The 22,937-nt window shown below is 45.8% G+C and overlaps 1 protein-coding gene across 2 annotated transcripts in view; it reads right to left on the reverse strand.

The window, feature by feature from the left end:
• The window catches only part of LOC122561971 (baculoviral IAP repeat-containing protein 7-like), a 75,048-nt gene that overhangs the window by 15,908 nt on the left and 36,203 nt on the right, over window positions 1–22,937 (reverse strand). Inside the window, exons 4-6 of one of the 2 annotated variants that reach the window (XM_088000412.1) lie at window positions 10,343–10,376; window positions 6,949–7,158; window positions 6,495–6,566 (exon numbers count right to left, since the gene is read on the reverse strand). In XM_088000412.1, the coding sequence (XP_087856538.1) occupies window positions 6,495–6,566; window positions 6,949–7,158; window positions 10,343–10,376 (316 nt within the window). Of the gene's footprint in view, window positions 1–6,494; window positions 6,567–6,948; window positions 7,159–10,342; window positions 10,383–22,937 lie in introns of both variants that reach the window. The other variant, XM_088000411.1, reaches the window with a different exon arrangement.

The following is a 22,937-nucleotide window of genomic DNA, read 5'->3' on the forward strand; positions in this document are numbered from 1 at the left end:
GAAAATCAGCTTATGCCCGAAACGTCGATTCTCCTGCTCCTCGGATGCTGCCTGACCTGCTCTCGACTCTAATCTCCAGCATCTGCAGTACCCACTTTCGCCTGGTAAGTTTTATAGAATCCCAACAGTGTGGAAGCAGGTCATTTGAGTCCTCACTGACTCTCCAAAGAGCAAACCTGCCAGACCCAGCCTCCCGATCCTATCTCTGCATTTCCCACAGCCAATTCACCTGACCTGCACATTGTTGGACTGTGGGAGGAAGCCAGAGCACTCGGAGGAAACCCACACAGACACGGGGAGGATGTGCAAACTCCACACAGAGAGATACTCAAGGCAGGAATCGAACCCATGTCCCTGGTGCTGTGAGGCAGCAGTGCTAACCACTGTGCCACCGTGACACCAGCCAGAAATATAAAAACCGATTGTCCGAGTTTTTAAAAATATTTAAAAAGGGAAAGGGTGAATATAGTGAGCTCTGATCCAATAAAAAGTGAGACCAGAGAATCAATAATCGAAACTAAGGAGATGGCAAATGAATTGAAGAGATATTTTACATCAGTCCTCATTATTGAAGATAACAGTAACATCTGCAGTGGCACGGTGGCTCAGTGGTTAGCACTGCTGCCTCACAGCATGAGGGTCCCAGGTTCGATTCCAGCCGCTGGACTGTCTGTGTGGAGTTTGCACATTTTTCCTGTGTCTACGTGGGTTTCCTCCGGTTTCCTCCCATAGTCCAAAGATGTACAGATTAGGTGATTAGGTGCATTAGTCAGAGGGAAATATAGGGTCTGGGTGGGCTACTCTTTGGAGGGTTGGTGTGGACTGGTTGGGCCGAAGGGCCTGTTTCCACACTGTAGAAAATCTAATCCCAGAAGCAGAAATTAATGAGGAAATGGAAGGGAGAGAGGAACTCAGGAAAGGGACTATTCACTGAGAAGCAGCACCAGGTAAACCATTCGACCTGTGTGCTGACAGTGGCTCAGGCCTGATGGACTTTATCCGAGGGTCTCAAACCAAGTGACTCATGAGATAGTTGGTATTAATTTTCCAAAACTCCCTTGATTTGGGGATTGTCCCATTAGACGATACTGAATGTAATCTTCTTTATTCAAAAAAGATTGGAAACAAGGAAGGAAACTACAGACAGATTAATTTAATGTTTGGCATGAGGGAAAATGTTATAGCAGGACACTTGTACAAGTTCATTGCACATGGTAATCAGGTAGAGTCAACATGGGTTTGTGAAAGGGAAATCATGTTTGACCAATTGATTAGAGTTTTTTGAGGAGGTAACACACACTGGAAAGAACAGTCTGTCAATAACTGTAGACAACAGTTGATGTATTGTACATAGATTTCCAGAAGCCCTTTGGTAAGATGCTGGATCAAAGATTACAAGAGAAAGTAAAAGCTCACAGTGTAGGGGCCACCACATTGTCCACCAGTCTTCTGACTATGCCAAACAGGAAGCAGAGTGGGTCCTTCGCTGGTTGGCACGTTAGCAAGTGAGAAGTCTTGAGATGCAGTCTAGTCTAATCCAGTGGATAACCTGTCTTGGCAGCAGTATTCCAGTAGGAGACGCAGGCATGCTCTATAATGTGCCATTGAAGTGGAGAACTAGATAGAAGTAGGATGAAGATGTGTCTATGGGGAGATGGTGGTACGTGTTCAACGCCAGTGACTATGGGGAGATGGTGGTACGTGTTTAATGCCAGTGTCTATGGGGAGATGATGGATGGTCACTGCCCAGTGGGTGCCCTCAGGCACTGGTGGCTGCTGTCCAGGATGGAGGTCTAGACCACAAAACCCCAGGTGAGCTGGAGCTACGATTTCCAGCCCAGGACTGGCTTTTTTCACAACAGGAGCACGACACTTGGCACTACTCCTGTCCACACGGTAAATCCAGACACAAACTTCCCGGGTTTAATGAGGCTCAGTCTTTGACCTCCCCCACTTCCATCTCCTCTCCCCCCACTATCACCTCCATCTCCCCCCGCCACCTTCACCACCCACTCCACCACCTCCATTTCCTCCCACTGCCACTTCCATCTCCACCCCACTATCACCTTCATCTTCTGCCCACTAAGAACACCATCTCCCCCTTCCCCCTCCTCAGCTACCCCTCCTCCATTTCCCCCTCCCCATCTCCAACTGCTCCTTCCCCTCCTCCAACTCTCCACCTCCATTTGCCCCTCCCCTTCTCCATCTCCCCACCTCTGGGAAGAAGAGGAGGAACATACTACAGCGGGACTTCAGAGAACTAGGAAGAAGGCTGAAAAGCAGGACGTCCAAGATGGTTATCTCCGGTTTGCTTCCAGTTCCTCGGGCTAGTGTGGCCAGAAACAGGGAGATAATGGACTTGAACGTGTGGTTGGGGAACTGGTGCAGGAAGCAAGGATTTAAGTTCTTGGATCACTGGGGTATATTTTGTGGTAAACATAAATTCTACAAGAGAGACGGTTTGCACCTTAATAGGTTAGGGACCAGCATTCTGGCAGGCAGGTTTTCTACTGCAACACCGCTACATTTAAACTAAGTAGCGGGGGGGGGGAGGGGACAAGCTGGATGTTTAAAATGGAAATTGAAGGGAAAGTTAGAACAAGGGAAGTCAAGAAAGACAACTGTATCAATGAGGCAGAAAACTCGGAAAGGGATCATGCTGTAAGGTTGAGTGAAATAGGGGTTGATGGGAAGGGTGAGGGCAGTAACAAATTAAAAATGCTATACATGAATGCACGAAGCATTAGAAATAAGATGGATGAGCTTGAGGCTCTTTTGGAAATTGGCAGATACGATATTGTGGGGATAACTGAGACGTGGCTTCAAGTGGAGAGGGCCTGGGAAATGAATATTCAAGGCTACACGTGCTATCGTAAGGACAAAGTTGAAACTTTATTGCTGGAACAGCACAGCAGGTCAGGCAGCATCCAGGGAACAGGAGATTCGACGTTTCGGGCACAGGCCCTTCTTCAGGAATGAGCAGGGAGTGTTCAGCAGGAGAAGATAAAAGGTAGGGAGGAGGGACTTGGAGGAGGGGCGTTGGAAATGTGATAGGTGGAAAGAGGTCAAGGTGAGGGTGATAGGTCGGAGTAGGATGGAGGCGGAGACCTCTCCTCCAAGTCCCTCCTCCCTACCTTTTATCTTCTCCTGCTGAACACTCCCTGCTCATTCCTGAGGAAGGGCCTGTGCCCGAAACGTCGAATCTCTTGTTCCCTGGATGCTGCCTGACCTGCTGTGCTGTTCCAGCAATAAAGTTTCAACTTTGATCTCCAGCATCTGCAGACCTCACTTTCTCCTATCTTAAGGACAGACTGACGGGCAGAGGGGGTGGGGTGGCCCTGTTGGTAAGGGAGTATATTCAGTCCCTTGCGCGGGGGGACCGAGAGTCAGGGGATGTAGAGTCAGTGTGGATAGAGCTGCAAAATACTAAGGGTAAAAAGACTCTCTTGGGAGTCATCTACAGGCCCCCAAACAGTAGTCTGGATGTCGGATGTAAGTTGAATCAGGAGCTGAAATTGGCCTGTCGTAAAGATGTTACTACAGTTGTTATGGGGATTTCAACATGCAGGTAGACTGGGAGAATCAGGATGGTATTGGACCTCAAGAAAGAGACTTTGTGGAGTGCCTCAGAGATGGATTCTTAGAGCAGCTGGTGCTGGAGCTGACCAGGGAGAAGGCAATTCTGGATCTGGTATTGTGTAATGAACCAGAATTGATCAGGGACCTCGAAATGAAGGAGCCATTGGGAAGTAGTGACCATAATACAATAAGCTTCAATCTGCAATTTGAGAGGGAGAGGGTACAGTTGGAAGTGACAGTACTTCTGTTGAATAAAGGGAACTATGGAGCTATGAGGGAGGAGCTGGCCAAAGTTCAATGGTGCAATACCTTAGCAGGGATGACCCGTGGAGGAACAATGGCAGATATTTCTGTGTATAATGCAGAAGTTGCAGGATCAATTCATTCCTAAAAGGAAGAAAGATCCCAGGAGGAGGCATGGGCGGCCGTGGCTGACGAGGGAAGTTAAGAAACATATAAAGTTAAAAGAGAAAAAGTATAACATAGCAAAGATAAGTGGGAAAACTGAGGACTGGGAAGCTTTTAAAGAGCAACAGAGTATTACTAAGAAGGAAATACGCAGAGGAAAAATGAGGTACGAAGGTAAACTGGCCAATAATATAAAGGAGGGTAGTAAAAGCTTTTTTAGGTATGTGCAAGGCAAAAAAATGGTTAGGACAAAAATTGGGCCCTTGAAGACAGAAACAGGGGAATATATTACGGGGAACAAAGAAATGGCAGAGGAATTAAATGGGTACTTCAGATCTGTGTTCACTGGGGAAGACACAAGCAATCTCCCTGAGGTAACAGTGGCTGAAGGACCTGAACTTAAGGGAATTTATATTTGCTAGGATTTGGTGTTGGAGAGACTGTTAGGTCTGAAGGTTGATAAGTCTCCGGGGCCTGATGGTCTACATCCCAGGGTACTGAAGGAGGTGGCTCGGGAAATCGTGGATGCGTTGGGGATTATTTTCCAGAGTTCGATAGATTCGGGGTCGGTTCCTGAGGATTGGAGGGTGGCTAATATTATATCACTTTTTAAGAAAGGTGGGAGAGAGAAAGCAGGAAATTATAGACCAGTTAGTCTGACCTCAGTAGTGGGAAAGATGCTGGAGTCTATTATAAAAGATGAAATTAGTAGTAACAGGATAGGACAGAGTCAGCATGGATTTATGAAGGGGAAATCATGCTTGACTAATCTTCTTGAATTTTTTGAGGATGTAACTCTGAAGATGGACGAGGGAGATCCAGTAGATGTAGTGTCCCTGGATAAAGTCCCACACAGGAGGTTAGTGAGTAAAATTAGGGCGCATGGTATTGGGGGCAAAGTACTAACTTGGATTGAAAATTGGTTGGCTGATAGGAAACAAAGGGTAGTGATAAACGGCTCCAGTGGGGTACCACAGGGATCCGTGCTGGGACCGCAGCTTTTTACAATATATGTTAAGATATAGAAGATGGTATCAGCAATAACATTAGCAAATTTGCTGCTGATACAAAGCTGGGTGGCAGGGTGAAATGTGATGAGGATGTTAGGAGATTACAGGGTGACCTGGACAAGTTAGGTGAGTGGGCAGATGCATGGCAGATGCAGTTTAATGTGGATAAATGTATGGTTATCCACTTTGGTGGCAAGAACAGGAAGGCAGATTACTACCTCAATGGAATCAGTTTGGGTAAAGGGGCAGTACAGAGAGATCTGGGTGTTCTTGTACACCAGTCAATGAAGGTAAGCATGCAGGTACAGCAGGTAGTGAAGAAGGCTAATAGCATGCTGGCCTTCATAACAAGAGGGATTGAGTATAGAAGCAAAGAGGTTCTTCTGCAGCTGTACAGGGCCCTGGTGAGACCACACCTGGAGTACTGTGTGCAGTTCTGGTCTCCAAATTTGAGGAAAGACATTTTGGCTATTGAGGGAGTGCAGCATAGGTTCACAAGGTCAATTCCTGGAATGGCGGGATTACCTTACACTGAAAGACCGAAGCAACTGGGCTTGTATACCCTTGAGTTTAGAAGACTGAGAGGGGATCTGATTGAGACGTAAAAGATTATGAAAGGATTGGACACTCTGGCAGCAGGAAACATGTTTCCGCTGATGGGTGAATGCCGAACCAGAGGACACATCTTAAAAATACGGGGTAGACCATTTAGGACAGAGATGAGGAGAAACTTCTTCACCCAGAGAGTGGTGGCTGTGTGGAATGCTCTGCCCCGGAATGCAGTGGAGGCCCACTCTCTGGATTCATTTAAGAAAGAGTTGGATAGAGCTCTCAAGGATTGTGGAATCAAGGGTTATGGAGATAAGGCAGGAACAGGATACTGATTAAGGATGATCAGCCATGATCATATTGAATGGTGGTGCAGACTCGAAGGGCAGAATGGCCTACTCCTGCACCTATTGTCTATTGTTTATTGTCCATTTGCCCCTCCCCCTCCATCTCCTCCTACTCCATCTCCCCCTCCATCTGCTACTCCCCAATATCACCTCCATGTCCCACTATCAAAATCATCTCTTGCTTGATATCATTGACAAACTTAGACAAAGAAACACAGTATTGGAGCACAGGCATTAATGTCGATTGTAAATAGTAGTGACCTTGGGATACTGCACCGGCTAGTGCCTGCAAACTTGGAATAAATAGACTGTTTGGACTGCCAGAGGAAGTGGTGGAGGTGGTACAATTGCAACATTTGGATGGGTATATGAACAGGAAGGGTTTGGATGGATATGGGCTGGGTGCTGGCAGGTGGGACTAGATTGGGTTGGGATATCCGGTCGGCATGGACGGGTTGGACTGAAGGGTCTGTTTCCGTGCTGTACATCTCTATGACTCTATGACTATGACTCAACTTTTTTCTCCCCCACCTGCATCTCCACCTCCCTCCCCACTATCATCTCCAACCCACCCCTCCATATGATCTTACTATGGGCTTACCCGTTCTCTGTGTTGTTGCCCCCCTCTGCTCACTGAGGGCAGGTCCGGCTTCCCATTGCCTCTGGTCACTCCCTGGGGGAATAAATAAACAAAACTCAGCAGTTAGCCAGGTTCAGTAATGAACACACACCGAGATCTCTTGGTAGCGTTTACCATTTGGTGCTGGACAATGAATAGATTACATCAAATCAAACTGGGCAAACATGAAATCCAGATCAAAATTCAGGAAGCAAGCCCAAGAACAGAAACTCTTGGAGAAACTCAGCAGGTTTGCCAGCAAATGTTTCAAGTCCGAGTCTTGGGACTTGAAGCATGAACTCTGTCCCCACAAATGCTGGCGGACCTGCTGAGTTTCTCCAGCAAATTCTGTTTTTATTTTATATTTCCAGCATCTGCCGTACTTTGCTTTTGATGAAGGAACCAGGAGAGGTTTTTATTCTTTAAAAGGTCATACCTGTGTTTTGCGGTCTCCTTTCTCTCCCTCCCTCCTCAGCTCCCAGGAGATCAGAGAGTAGGTCACTGACTGAGCTGTACTGGCTCCCACACATCAGGTACTTGCTACGAACCAAACTCTCGATCAGACTGCGATCAAACCCCATCTGCAGCACGTGTTGCACCACGGCAGACTGCATGAGAGGAGATTGTGCTGCATGTCCAGTCAGATCTGCAAAAAGGTATGTTTACCGTCAGTGTATTCCTCCACTGTCCCTTTAACTCCTGTTCCCTTCTGATTTGGAGATCACTTTTCCGGAGTCAGGAGGCTGGAACAAAGGTGGGAATGTGAAGTGTGGTTCAGTCATTGCCACAACCACTCTGTGTGGACTGTCCCCCTGGTTCGGTGGAGGTATCGTTAACCCATCAGCCTGAAAAATATAGAGATTTCTTGTCTTTCATGAATGTAGGTGTCACTGACTGGAGCAGCAGGGATTATCCTGGAGAAGGTGGTGGTGAGCTACCTTTCTAAACCCTGGTGCAACTACACTCCCTGTGCTGTTAGAGTGTGAGCTCCAGCATTGGCTCAAGGCCCCATTGAGGAACCTGAGTACATGCCCTTGCTGACCCTACCCTGAGGGAGTGCTGCACTACATGCAGGACATCTCTTAGATGTCAAACCAAGGTCCCGACAGTCAGTACAATCAGAACACGCAGTCAGTACTTGAATGACAATCAGACCAGACCTGCACAGGGGACTGAAAAATATTCATAGAGTCATACAGCATGGAAACAGACGCTTCGGTCCAATTATTCCATGCCATCCATGTTCCCAACTAAACTAGTCCCACCCGCCTGTGTTAGGCTCATATCCCTCCAAACCTTTCCTATTCATGTACTTATCCAATACAGTAATCAACAGAAACTAGTGGATAAAAGTTATCAAAATGTGACTTGCTACAGCTTTTAACATGCAAAGAAATTTTTTAACAGATAATGGAGGACAATTTGCAAATGTTGGGTGGATGGTCATGTGTAAGATCTTGCGTATTGGAGTTGCTGCAGAAAGTTCATTTGCTGATGATCTGTATGAAAGACATTGTCCAATAGTTGATGAAATGTTATGTAAGATACCAACTTGGCATATCTGCTGTGAGTGGCACAGGGGAAGTACATGCCAAGTATTCTTCACAAACAGTTGGAAAGTATAGCCGATATCAATTGGTATGCAGCCAGAAACCAAAATCGCCTTCCATGTTATGTGGCAATGCTCTAGCCCTGAAGTGGAAAACTATTAGTTTTTATTGTAGATTCCCTACGGTGTGGAAACAGTCCCTTCGGCCCAATGAGTCCATACCGACCCCTCCAAAGAGTAACCCACCCAGACCCATTTCCCACCCTATATTTACCCCAGACTAATGCACCAGACCTACATATCCCTGAACACTGTGGGTAATTGAGCATGGCCAATTCACCTGACCTGCACATCTTTGGACTGTGGGAGGAAACCGGAGCACCCGGAGGAAGGTTCCACTTCCTCCACCCACATAAATGTGCTAGATGCTAGCAGGTGACCATTTATCGTCAGAGAGAGGCACAGTGGTCATCAGAACAGAATTCTTCCCCAGGCACTCTTAAGTGATGCTTCAGTCCCTCTAGTATCTTTTCTGATGCTTTAGCTTTGATTAAAAAAACGTTACCACTAGCACCGAGCACATTTAGGTGGATGGAGAAAGCAGACCTTTCCTCTGGGTGCTCCGGTTTCTTCCCATAATGGAGCGGTCAGGGAAAAATTAGAGGATGTGAAGTGAAGACTGTATTGCAACATCGGGATCAGACTGTAAAAGCATATTCTTCAGAAGTAATTGGGATGCATTGAATTTTTAAATACTGAGAATATTGAAGGTGATGATGTTGAGGTGCCGGTGTTGGACTGGGGTGGTCACGTGACTCCGGGTTATAGTCCAACAGGTTTATTCATTATCACAAACTTTCAAAGTGCTGCTCCTTTGACAGGTTCCCTCTCGAGGGAGCAGCACTCCGAAAGCTTCGGATTTCAAATGAACCTGTCGGACTATAACCTGGTGTGGTGTGACTCCTGACATCAATGAAGATGGTAATGATGGTTTTTAAAAAAAAAATTCTGTCCAATGTTCTGACCTGCCACCTATCTTTACACAACTGTAGATCTTTCTACTGTTTGATACAATCTACAACATTTTAATTAACCACAGATGGTGGGTCTGTCCTGTTTGAACTTCTGTTATTTGTTCGAATGTATCTATTCTGTGCTTTCTGGAACATTGCCTCAATGTTTACCGCAGCATCTCTATTGACCTTTCCCTTAACCTAAATTACCAGTTCACTTTCAGGAAACAACTTAATAAATCACATGAAAGTTATCTGTGACTTTTGACTCTGCAAGGTTTGTGAAGGTTTGTAGCTCAGGGTGAGGTTTAGGGTGTAGGTTTGCTCACTGAGCTGTCGGTTTGATATCCAGACGTTTCATTACCTGGCTAGGTAAGATCATCAGTGGCAACCTCCAAGTGAAGCGAAGCTGTTGTCTCCTGCTTTCTATTTATATGTTTGTCCTGGATGGGGTTCCTGGGGTTTGTGAGAAGGTGAGGGCTGCAGATGCTGGAGATCAGAACTGAAAATGTGTTGCTGGAAAAGTGCAGCAGGTCAGGCAGCCTCCAAGGAACAGGAGAATCGACGTTTCGGGCATAACCCTGAAGAAGGGCTTATGCCCGAAACGTCGATTCTCCTTTTCCTTGGATGCTGCCTGACCTGCTGCGCTTTTCCAGCAACACATTTTCAGTTTCCTGGGGTTTGTGGTGATGTCATTTCCTGTTTGTTTGCTGAGGGGTTGATAGATGGCATTTAGATCTATCTGTTTGTTTATGGCGTTGTGGTTGGAGTGCCAGGCCTCTCGGAATTCTCTGGCATGTCTTTGCTTAGCCTTTTGACTCCCTTTGCAAGTTAAGCTGTGACTCCTGGATGTAGCTCTAACAAACAGTGGAATATCTGGGATCTCTCAGTGGTTGGGGTCATGGGTGTTGGTGAGAACAGCAGCGATTTTGAGAAGGTCCAGAACACCGGCTGAAACTCCAGAAGGACTGAGATGAGCTCACATGTGGGTCAAAGTTAAAGAGAAACAAAGTGACAGGTGCTTAAAGTTAAACCCATCACTGAAGCTGATCACTGGCTTCTGTGCTGAGAAAAATGACAATTTTATCGAAATTGGAAGGAATAGAAATATACAGAAAACAAGTTAAAGATGGAAATGTGCCTGTTGATATTATACTGAAAAGTACCATCTCTGCAACTCCTTTTGTTGAGAAAGAATTATCCTTATTGATTTCTCACAGCTGATTTTTGGTAAACCCAGCTACAAAAGGGTATTTGAAAACACACACCTTGTATGGAGGTTGTTTGTGGCTGTGATCCAACCTGAAACTACAAGAAAACACAATGATTAAAAATGTCAAACTCCAACACCCGAACACTCACCGAGCAGCACACCCAGACACACACCCAAATACTCACCAACACACACCCAGACACACACCCACATACTCACCAACATACACCCAGACACACACCCAAATACTCACCAACACACACCCAGACACACACCCGAACACTCACCGAGCAGCACACCCAGACACACACCCACATACTCACCAACACACACCCAGACACACACCCAAATACTCACCAACATACACCCAGACACACACCCAAATACTCACCAACACACACCCAGACACACACCCAAATACTCACCAATATACACCCAGACACACACCCAAATACTCACCAACATACACCCAGACACACACCCAAATACTCACCAACATACACCCAGACACACACCCAAATACTCACCAACATACACCCAGACACACACCCAAATACTCACCAACATACACCCAGACACACACCCAAATACTCACCAACATACACCCAGACACACACCCAAATACTCACCAACATACACCCAGACACACACCCAAATACTCACCAACACACACCCAGACACACACCCAAATACTCACCAACATACACCCAGACTCACACCCAAATACTCACCAACATACACCCAGACACACACCCAAATACACACCAACATACACCCAGACACACACCCAAATACTCACCAACATACACCCAGATACACATCCAAATACTACATAGGACAAACAGGAAGACAGCTAATGATCCGCATCCATGAACACCAACTAGCTAAGAAACGACATGACCAGCTATCCTGAGTAGCCACACACGCAGATGACAAGCAACATGAGTTCGACTGGGACAACACTACTATTATAGGACAAGCCAAACAGAGAACAGCCAGGGAATTCCTAGAGGCGTGGCACTCATCCACAGATTCAATCAATAAGCACATCGACCTGGACCCAATATACCAGCCACTGCAACGGACAGCTGGAGCTGACAACCGGAAGCGGCAGATTCAAACCACTATAAATGCCAGAGGAGAGATCACAGAAGCGCGTCACAGGAGGCTCCCAAGCACTGAGGATGTCACCTAGACAGGGGGCGAAATGTCTGCAACACAAATTCCCAGCTCAGCGAACAGAACCACAACAACGAGCACCCGAGTTACAAATCTTCTCCCAAACTTTGAACACCTACAGGTGAGAGACCCCAGGAAATGGGAATCCTGTGCCAACCGCCTAAGCGCCACATACGAACAACTCCGGTTCCTGCGCAAATGCCGAAAGAATCGAATCCTTCCACCATGTGTCAGATACAGACCACCAGTCAACAACCCACAAGCCAGGGACACAGCCAGACAGAACGGACTCAAGATGATCCAGGTAATGATTACAGACGCTCACAACAGACTTCACAAATACAGACAAGAAATTGCACGCCAAAAATCATTAATTTCAAAAACCACCAATCAGGAATGGACCCGAACCATAGAACAGGCCGTCACCATAGGACAGAACAGGACCACACACCGCAAAAAAACGGCACTCAAAGAAAAAATGGCCAAACTAACACACAACAGAGAGGACACCACAACACACTCCTGGGTTAGAAACCTCTCCCACAGACAGCTCACAGACACGGAAAGAACAATCCTGGCCAAGGGACTCAACTACAACCACAGGGACGCCAAGACAGCAGACTTCCTAGCAGCACTAGAATGCACGCTCAGGAACAACGGACTGACAGAAGAGACACAACAAACAGTGAGACAAAATATCGTACCCCTGATAACAAGGAAAAGACAAGCACATAACCTCAACCCCAAGGAGAGGGAAGCACTAAAATCACTAAGAAACGACAAGAACATAATCATACTACCAGCAGACAAAGGCTGAATGACGGTCATCCTGGACAAAGCAGACTACATCCAAAAAGCACAACAACTACTTGCAGATACCAACACCTACCAAAAGAGGGAGTTTGACCCCACCCCACAGCTCACCAATAGGATAACACACTGAGGAACCTACAGATAACCAGGTTTGACCTACAGAGAATGAAACCTGAAAGCAACAACACCCCCAGATTCTATGGACTACCTAAAGTGCACAAACCAGACATCCCACTCAGACCCATAGTATCACTACCAGGGACACCATCACACAAACTGGCTAAAGAACTACAGCAGAAACTGAAACACCTGATCAGTGGATCCAGACACTCTATACAATCAACACAGGAATTCTTGGACATCATCAGAAATATACACATAGACAAGGAAGAAACTATGGTCTCATTCGATGTAATGGCACTGTTCACCTCTATTGACAAAACCCTAGCCAGAGAAACAATAGCCAACCTGCTGGACATACAGAACAGACAACAGGACGTTGAACCTATCAACAAAGACGGCATACTCAAACTACTGGACCTGTGCCTCACAACACACTTCACATTCAACAACCAAATATATGAACAAATCAACGGCACACCCATGGGCTCACCGATCTCGGGACTCATAGCAGAAGCGGTAATGCAAAGGTTAGAACAAACAGTCTTCCCGCAAATTCAACTCAAACTCTGGGTCAGATATGTAGATGACACCTTTGTAATCATTAAAAACACAGAAATAGAGAAAACACACCGGATCATCAACGCCACACTTACAGGAATCAGATTCACGAGAGAGGAAGAAAAGGACAACCAACTCCCATTCCTAGACGTGATGGTACAGAGAACACCAACGTACATCCAGATACACACCCAAATACACACCAACATACACCCAGACACACACCAACATACACCCAGATACGCACTCAAATACTAACCAACGTGCACCTGGACACACACCCAAATACACACCAACATACACCCAGATATACACCAAAATACTCACCAACATACACCCAGACACACACCCAAATACACACCAACATACACCCAGATATACACCAAAATACTCACCAACATACACCCAGACACACACCCAAATACACCCTGAAGAAGAGCCTGTGCCCGAAACGTCGAATCTCCTGTTCCCTGGATGCTGCCTGACCTGCTGTGCTGTTCCAGCAATAAAGTTTCAACTTTGATCTCCAGCATCTGCAGACCTCACTTTCTCCCCAAATACACATCAACATGCACCCAGACACACACCCAAATACACACTCAAATAGACACCAACATACACCCAGACACACACCCAAATACTCACCAACATGCACCCGGATACACACCAACATACACCCAGATACTCACCCAAATACACACCAAAAATATCCAGACACACACTCAAATACTCACAAATATACACCCAGACTCACACCCAAATAATCACCAACATGCACCTGGACACACACCCAATTACACACCAAAATACACCCAGATACACAACATATACCCAGATACACACCAACATACACCCAGATACACACCAAAATACTCACCAACATACACCCAGATAGACACCGAAATACTCACCAACATACACCAGGATTAACACCCAAATACTCACCCACATGCATCCAGTCACACTCGCAAATACACACCAACATACACCCAGACTCACACCCAAATACACACCAACATACACCCAGATACACACCCAAATACTCACCAACATACACCCAGACTCTCAATCAAATAATCACCAACATACACCCAGATACACACCCAAATACACACCAACACACACCCAGACTCACACCCAAATACTCACCAACATACACCCAGACTCACACCCAAATACTCACCAACATACACCCAGACACACACCCAAATACTCACCAACATACACCCAGACACACACCCAAATACTCACCAACATACACCCAGACACACACCCAAATACTCACCAATATACACCCAGATACACACCAACATACACACCAACATACACCCAGACACACACCCAAATAATCACCAACATACACCCAGATACACACCCAAACACACACCAACATACACCCAGACTCACACCCAAATACACACCAACATACACCCAGACTCACACCCAAATACACACCAACATACACACAGACACACACCCAAATACTCACCAACATACACCCAGATACACACCCAAATACTCACCAATATACACCCAGACACACACCCAAATACACACCAACACACACCCAGACACACACCCAAATACTCACCAACATACACCCAGACTCACACCCAAATAATCACCAACATACACCCAGACTCTCACCCAAATACACACCAACATACACCCAGACTCACACCCAAATAATCACCAACATACACCCAGACTCACACCCAAATACACACCAACATACACCCAGACTCACACCCAAATACTCACCAACATACACCCAGACTCACACCCAAATAATCACCAACATACACCCAGACTCACACCCAAATACACACCAACATACACCCAGACTCACACCCAAATAACCACCAACATACACCCAGACTCACACCCAAATACACACCAACATACACCCAGACTCACACCCAAATAACCACCAACATACACCCAGACTCACACCCAAATACACACAAACATACACCCAGACTCACACCCAAATAATCACCAACATACACCCAGATACACACCCAAATACTCACCAACATCCACCCAGATACACACCCAATTACACACCCAGATACACACCCAAATACTCACCAACATCCACCCAGATACACACCCAATTACACACCAACATACACCCAGATACACACCCAAATAATCACCAACATACACCCAGATACATACCCAAATACTCACCAACATCCACCCAGATACACACCCAATTACACACCCAGACACACACCCAAATAGTCACCAACATACACCCAGATACACACCCAATTACACACCAATATACACCCGGATACATACCCAAATACTCACCAACACACACCCAGACACACACCCAAATACTCACCAACATACACCCAGATACACACCCAAATACTCACCAACACACACCCAGACACACACCCAAATACTCACCAACATACACCCAGATACACACCCAAATACACACCAACATACACCCAGACACACACCCAAATACTCACCAACATACACCCAGACACACACCCAAATACACACCAACATACACCCAGACACACACCCAAATACTCACCAACATACACCCAGATACACACCCAAATACTCACCAACATACACCCAGATACACACCCAAATACACACCAACATACACCCAGACACACACCCAAATACTCACCAACATACACCCAGACACACACCCAAATACTCACCAATATACACCCAGATACACACCCAAATAATCACCAACATACACCCAGACACACACCCAAATACTCACCAACACACACCCAGACACACACCCAAATACACACCAACACACACCCAGACACACACCCAAATACTCACCAACATACACCCAGACACACACCCAAATACTCACCCACATGCATCCAGTCACACTCGCAAACACACACCAACATACACCCAGACTCACACCCAAATACACACCAACATACACCCAGACTCACACCCAAATACACACCAACATACACCCAGACTCACACCCAAATACTCACCAACATACACCCAGACACACACCCAAATACACACCAACATACACCCAGACACACACCCAAATACTCACCAACACACACCCAGACACACACCCAAATACACACCAACACACACCCAGACACACACCCAAATACTCACCAACATACACCCAGACTCACACCCAAATACACACCAACATACACCCAGACTCACACCCAAATACACACCAACATACACCCAGACTCACACCCAAATACACACCAACATACACCCAGACTCACACCCAAATACTCACCAACACACACCCAAATACACACCAACATACACCCAGACACACACCCAAATACTCACCAACATACACCCAGATACACACCCAAATACACACCAACACACACCCAGACACACACCCAAATACTCACCAACATACACCCAGACACACACCCAAATACTCACCAACATACACCTAGACACACACCCAAATACTCACCAACATACACCCAGACACACACCCAAATACTCACCAACATACACCCAGACACACACCCAAATACTCACCAACATACACCTAGACACACACCCAAATACTCACCAACATACACCCAGACACACACCCAAATACTCACCCACATACACCCAGACTCACACCCAAATACTCACCAACATACACCCAGACACACACCCAAATACTCACCCACATACCCCCAGACACACACCCAAATACTCACCAACATACACCCAGACTCACACCCAAATACTCACCAACATACACCCAGACTCACACCCAAATACTCACCAACATACACCCAGACTCACACCCAAATACTCACCAACATACACCCAGACTCACACCCAAATACTCACCAACATACACCCAGACACAGACCCAAATACTCACCAATATACACCCAGACTCACACCCAAATAATCACCAACATACACCCAGATACACACCCAAATACACACCAACATACACCCAGACACACACCCAAATACTCACCAACATACACCCAGATACACACCCAAATACACACCAACATACACCCAGACACACACCCAAATACTCACCAACATACACCCAGACACACACCCAAATACACACCAACATACACCCAGATACACACCCACATACTCACCAACATACACCCAGACACACACCCAAATACTCACCCACATACACCCAGATACACACCCAAATACACACCAACATACACCCAGACTCACACCCAAATACTCACCAACATACACCCAGACTCACACCCAAATACACACCAACATACACCCAGACTCACACCCAAATAACCACCAACATACACCCAGACTCACACCCAAATAATCACCAACATACACCCAGACTCACACCCAAATACACACAAACATACACCCAGACTCACACCCAAATAATCACCAACATACACCCAGATACACACCCAAATACACACCAACATACACCCAGACACACACCCAAATAATCACCAACATACACCCAGATACACACCCAAATACTCACCAACATCCACCCAGATACACACCCAATTACACACCCAGATACACACCCAAATACTCACCAACATCCACCCAGATACACACCCAATTACACACCAACATACACACCCAAATAATCACCAACATACACCCAGATACATACCCAAATACTCACCAACATCCACCCAGATACACACCCAATTACACACCAATATACACCCAGACACACACCCAAATAATCACCAACATACACCCAGATACACACCCAAATACTCACCAATATACACCCAGACACACACCCAAATACTCACCAACATACACACCAATATACACCCAGACTCACACCCAAATAATCACCAACATACACCCAGACTCACACCCAAATACACACCAACATACACCCAGACTCACACCCAAATACACACCAACATACACCCAGATACACACCCAAATACACACCAACATACACCCAGACACACACCCAAATACTCACCAACATACACCCAGACACACACCCAAATACTCACCAACATACACCCAGACACACACCCAAATACTCACCAACATACACCCAGACACACACCCAAATAATCACCAACATACACCCAGACTCACACCCAAATAAACACCAACATACACCCAGACTCACATCCAAATACACACCAACATACACCCAGACTCACACCCAAATACACACCAACATACACACCCAAATACACACCAACATACACCCAGATACACACCCAAATAATCACCAACATACACCCAGATACATACCCAAATACTCACCAACATCCACCCAGATACACACCCAATTACACACCAATATACACCCAGATACAAACCCAAATACTCACCAACATACACCCAGATACATACCCAAATACTCACCAACATCCACCCAGATACACACCCAATTACACACCAATATACACCCAGACACACACCCAAATACTCACCAACATCCACCCAGATACACACCCAAATAATCACCAACATACACCCAGATACATACCCAAATACTCACCAACATACACCCAGATACACACCCAATTACACACCAATATACACCCGGATACATACCCAAATACTCACCAATATACACCCAGACACACACCCAAATACTCACCAACATACACCCAGACACACACCCAATTACACACCAATATACACCCAGATACATACCCAAATACTCACCAATATACACCCAGATACACACCCAAATAATCACCAACATACACCCAGATACACACCCAATTACACACCAATATACACCCAGATACATACCCAATTACACACCAATATACACCCGGATACATACCCAAATACTCACCAATATACACCCAGATACACACTCACATTCTCACCAACATACACCCAGATACACACCCAAATACTCACCAACATCCACCCAGATACACACCCAATTACACACCAATATACACCCGGATACATACCCAAATACTCACCAATATACACCCAGATACACACTCAAATTCTCACCAACATACACCCAGATACACACCCAAATACTCACCAACATCCACCCAGATACACACCCAATTACACACCAATATACACCAGGATACATACCCAAATACTCACCAATATACACCCAGATACACACCCAAATACTCACCTACATGCAAACAGATACATACCCAAATACTCACCAACATACACCCAGATACACACTCAAGTACTCACCAACACACACCCAGATACACACTCAAGTACTCACCAACACACACCCAGATACACACTCAAGTACTCACCAACACACACCGAGATACACATCCAAATACTCACCAACATACACACAAACACACATCCAAATACACACCAACATACACCAGATACACACCCAAATACACACCAATATACACCCAGACACACACCCAAATACTCACCAACATACACCCAGATACACACCCAATTACACACCAATATACACCCGGATACATACCCAAATACTCACCAACATACACCCAGATACACACCCAAATACTCACCAATATACACCCAGATACACACCCAAATACACACCAACATACACCCAGATACACACCCAAATACTCACCAACATACACCCAAACATAGGCCCAAATACTCACCAATATAGAACCAGGACACACAACCAAATACTCACCCCTATACACTCCAACGTACCAACTACACCAATTACACACCAATATACACCCGGATACACACCCAAATACTCACCAATATACACCCAGATACACACCCAAATACTCACCTACATGCAAACAGATACACACCCAAATACTCACCAACATCCACCCAGATACACACCCAATTACACACCAATATACACCCGGATACACACCCAAATACTCACCAATATACGCCCAGATACATACCCAAATACTCACCAACACACACCCAGAAACACACCAATATACACCCACATACACCCTCAAATACACACCAACACACACCCAGATACACACCCAAATACACCCAGACACACACCCAGATACACACCAACACACACCCAGATACACACGCAAATACACACCAATATACACCCAGATACACACCCAAATACACACTAACATACACCCAGACACAGACCCAAATACTCACCAACATACACCCAGATACACACCCTAATACTCACCAACATACACCCAGACACACACCCAAATACTCACCAACATACACCCAGACACACACCCAAATACACACCAACATACACCCAGACACACACCCAAATACTCACCAACATACACCCAGATACACACCCTAATACTCACCAACATACACCCAGATACACACCCAAATACTCACCAACATACACCCAGATACACACCCTAATACTCACCAACATACACCCAGATACACACCCAAATACTCACCAACATACACCCAGATACACACCCAAATACTCACCAACATACACCCAGATACACCACCAAATACTCACCAACATACACCCAGATACACCCCCAAATACTCACCAACATACACCCAGATACACACCCAAATACTCACCAACATGCACCCAGATACACCCCCAAATACTCACCAATATACACCCAGATACATACCCAAATACACACCAACATACATCCACACTCAAATACTCACCAACATTCATCCAGATACCCACCAATATATACTCAGATATACACCCAAATGATCACCAATAAACACCCAGACACACACCAAATACACCCAGATGCACACCCAAATACTCACCAACATACACCCAGATACACACCCAAATTCTCACCAACATACACCCAGACACACACCCAAATACACACCAATATACACCCAGACACACACCCAAATACTCACCAACACACACCCAGATACACCCCCCAATACTCACCTGTATGCACCCAGACTCTCACCCAAATACTTACCAACATACACCCACATACACACCCAAATACACACCAATATACACCCAAATACTTACCAACATACACAGCCAAATACTCACCCACATGCATCCAGACGCAGACACAAACACACACCAACATACACCCAGATACACACCCAAATACTCACCAACATACACCCAGATACACACCGAAATACACATCAACATACACCCAGAAACACACCCATATACACACCAACATACACCCAGAAACACACCCATATACTCACCAACATACACCAGAAACACACCCATATACTCACCAACATATACCCAGAAACACACCCATATACTCACCAACATATACCCAGAAACACACCCATATGCTCAACAACATACACCCACATACACACCCAAATACTCACCAATATACACCCAGACACACACCCAAATACTCACCAACATACACCCAGATACACACCCAAATGCTCACCAACATATACCCAGAAACACACCCATATACTCACCGACATACACCCAGATACACCGCCAAATACACACCAACATACACCCAGATACACACCCAAATACACACCAATATACACCCAGACTCTCACCCAAATACACACCAATATACACCCAGACTCTCACCCAAATACACACCAATATACACCCAGACTCTCACCCAAATACACACCAATATACACCCAGACTCTCACCCAAATACACACCAATATACACCCAGACTCACACCCAAATACACACCAACATACACCCAGACTCACACCCAAATAATCACCAACATACACCCAGATACACACCCAAATACTCACCAACATACACCCAGACTCACACCCAAATACACACCAACATACACCCAGACTCACACCCAAATAATCACCAACATACACCCAGACTCACACCCAAATACACACCAACATACACCCAGACTCACACCCAAATACACACCAACATACACCCAGATACACACCCAAATACACACCAACATACACCCAGACACACACCCAAATACTCACCAACATACACCCAGACACACACCCAAATACTCACCAACATACACCCAGACACACACCCAAATACTCACCAACATACACCCAGACACACACCCAAATACACACCAACATACACCCAAACTCACACCCAAATAATCACCAACATACACCCAGACTCACACCCAAATACACACCAACATACACCCAGACTCACACCCAAATACACAGCAACATACACCCAGATACACACCCAAATACACACCAACATACACCCAGACACACACCCAAATACTCACCAACATACACCCAGACACACACCCAAATACTCACCAACATACACCCAGACACACACCCAAATACTCACCAACATACACCCAGACACACACCCAAATAATCACCAACATACACCCAGACTCACACCCAAATACACACCAACATACACCCAAACTCACACCCAAATAATCACCAACATACACCCAGATACACACCCAAATACTCACCAACATACACCCATATACACACCCAAATACACACCAACATACACCCAGACACACACCCAAATACTCACCAACATACACCCAGACACACACCCAAATACACACCAACATACACCCAGACACACACCCAAATACTCACCAACATACACCCAGATACACACCCAAATACTCACCAACATACACCCAGATACACACCCAAATACACACCAACATACACCCAGACACACACCCAAATACTCACCAACATACACCCAGACACACACCCAAATACTCACCAATATACACCCAGATACACACCCAAATAATCACCAACATACACCCAGACACACACCCAAATACTCACCAACACACACCCAGACACACACCCAAATACACACCAACACACACCCAGACACACACCCAAATACTCACCAACATACACCCAGACACACACCCAAATACTCACCAACATACACCCAGATACACACCCAAATACTCACCAACATACACCCAGACACACACCCAAATACTCACCAACATACACCCAGACACACACCCAAATACTCACCAACATACACCCAGACACACACCCAAATACTCACCAACATACACCCAGACACACACCCAAATACTCACCAACATACACCCAGACACACACCCAAATACTCACCAATATAC

The sequence above is a fragment of the Chiloscyllium plagiosum genome, unplaced genomic scaffold, assembly GCF_037043375.1.
Source record: "Chiloscyllium plagiosum isolate Xiang-an unplaced genomic scaffold, Cpla_swu_hap1 HiC_scaffold_25, whole genome shotgun sequence".
Classification (NCBI taxonomy): domain Eukaryota; kingdom Metazoa; phylum Chordata; class Chondrichthyes; order Orectolobiformes; family Hemiscylliidae; genus Chiloscyllium; species Chiloscyllium plagiosum.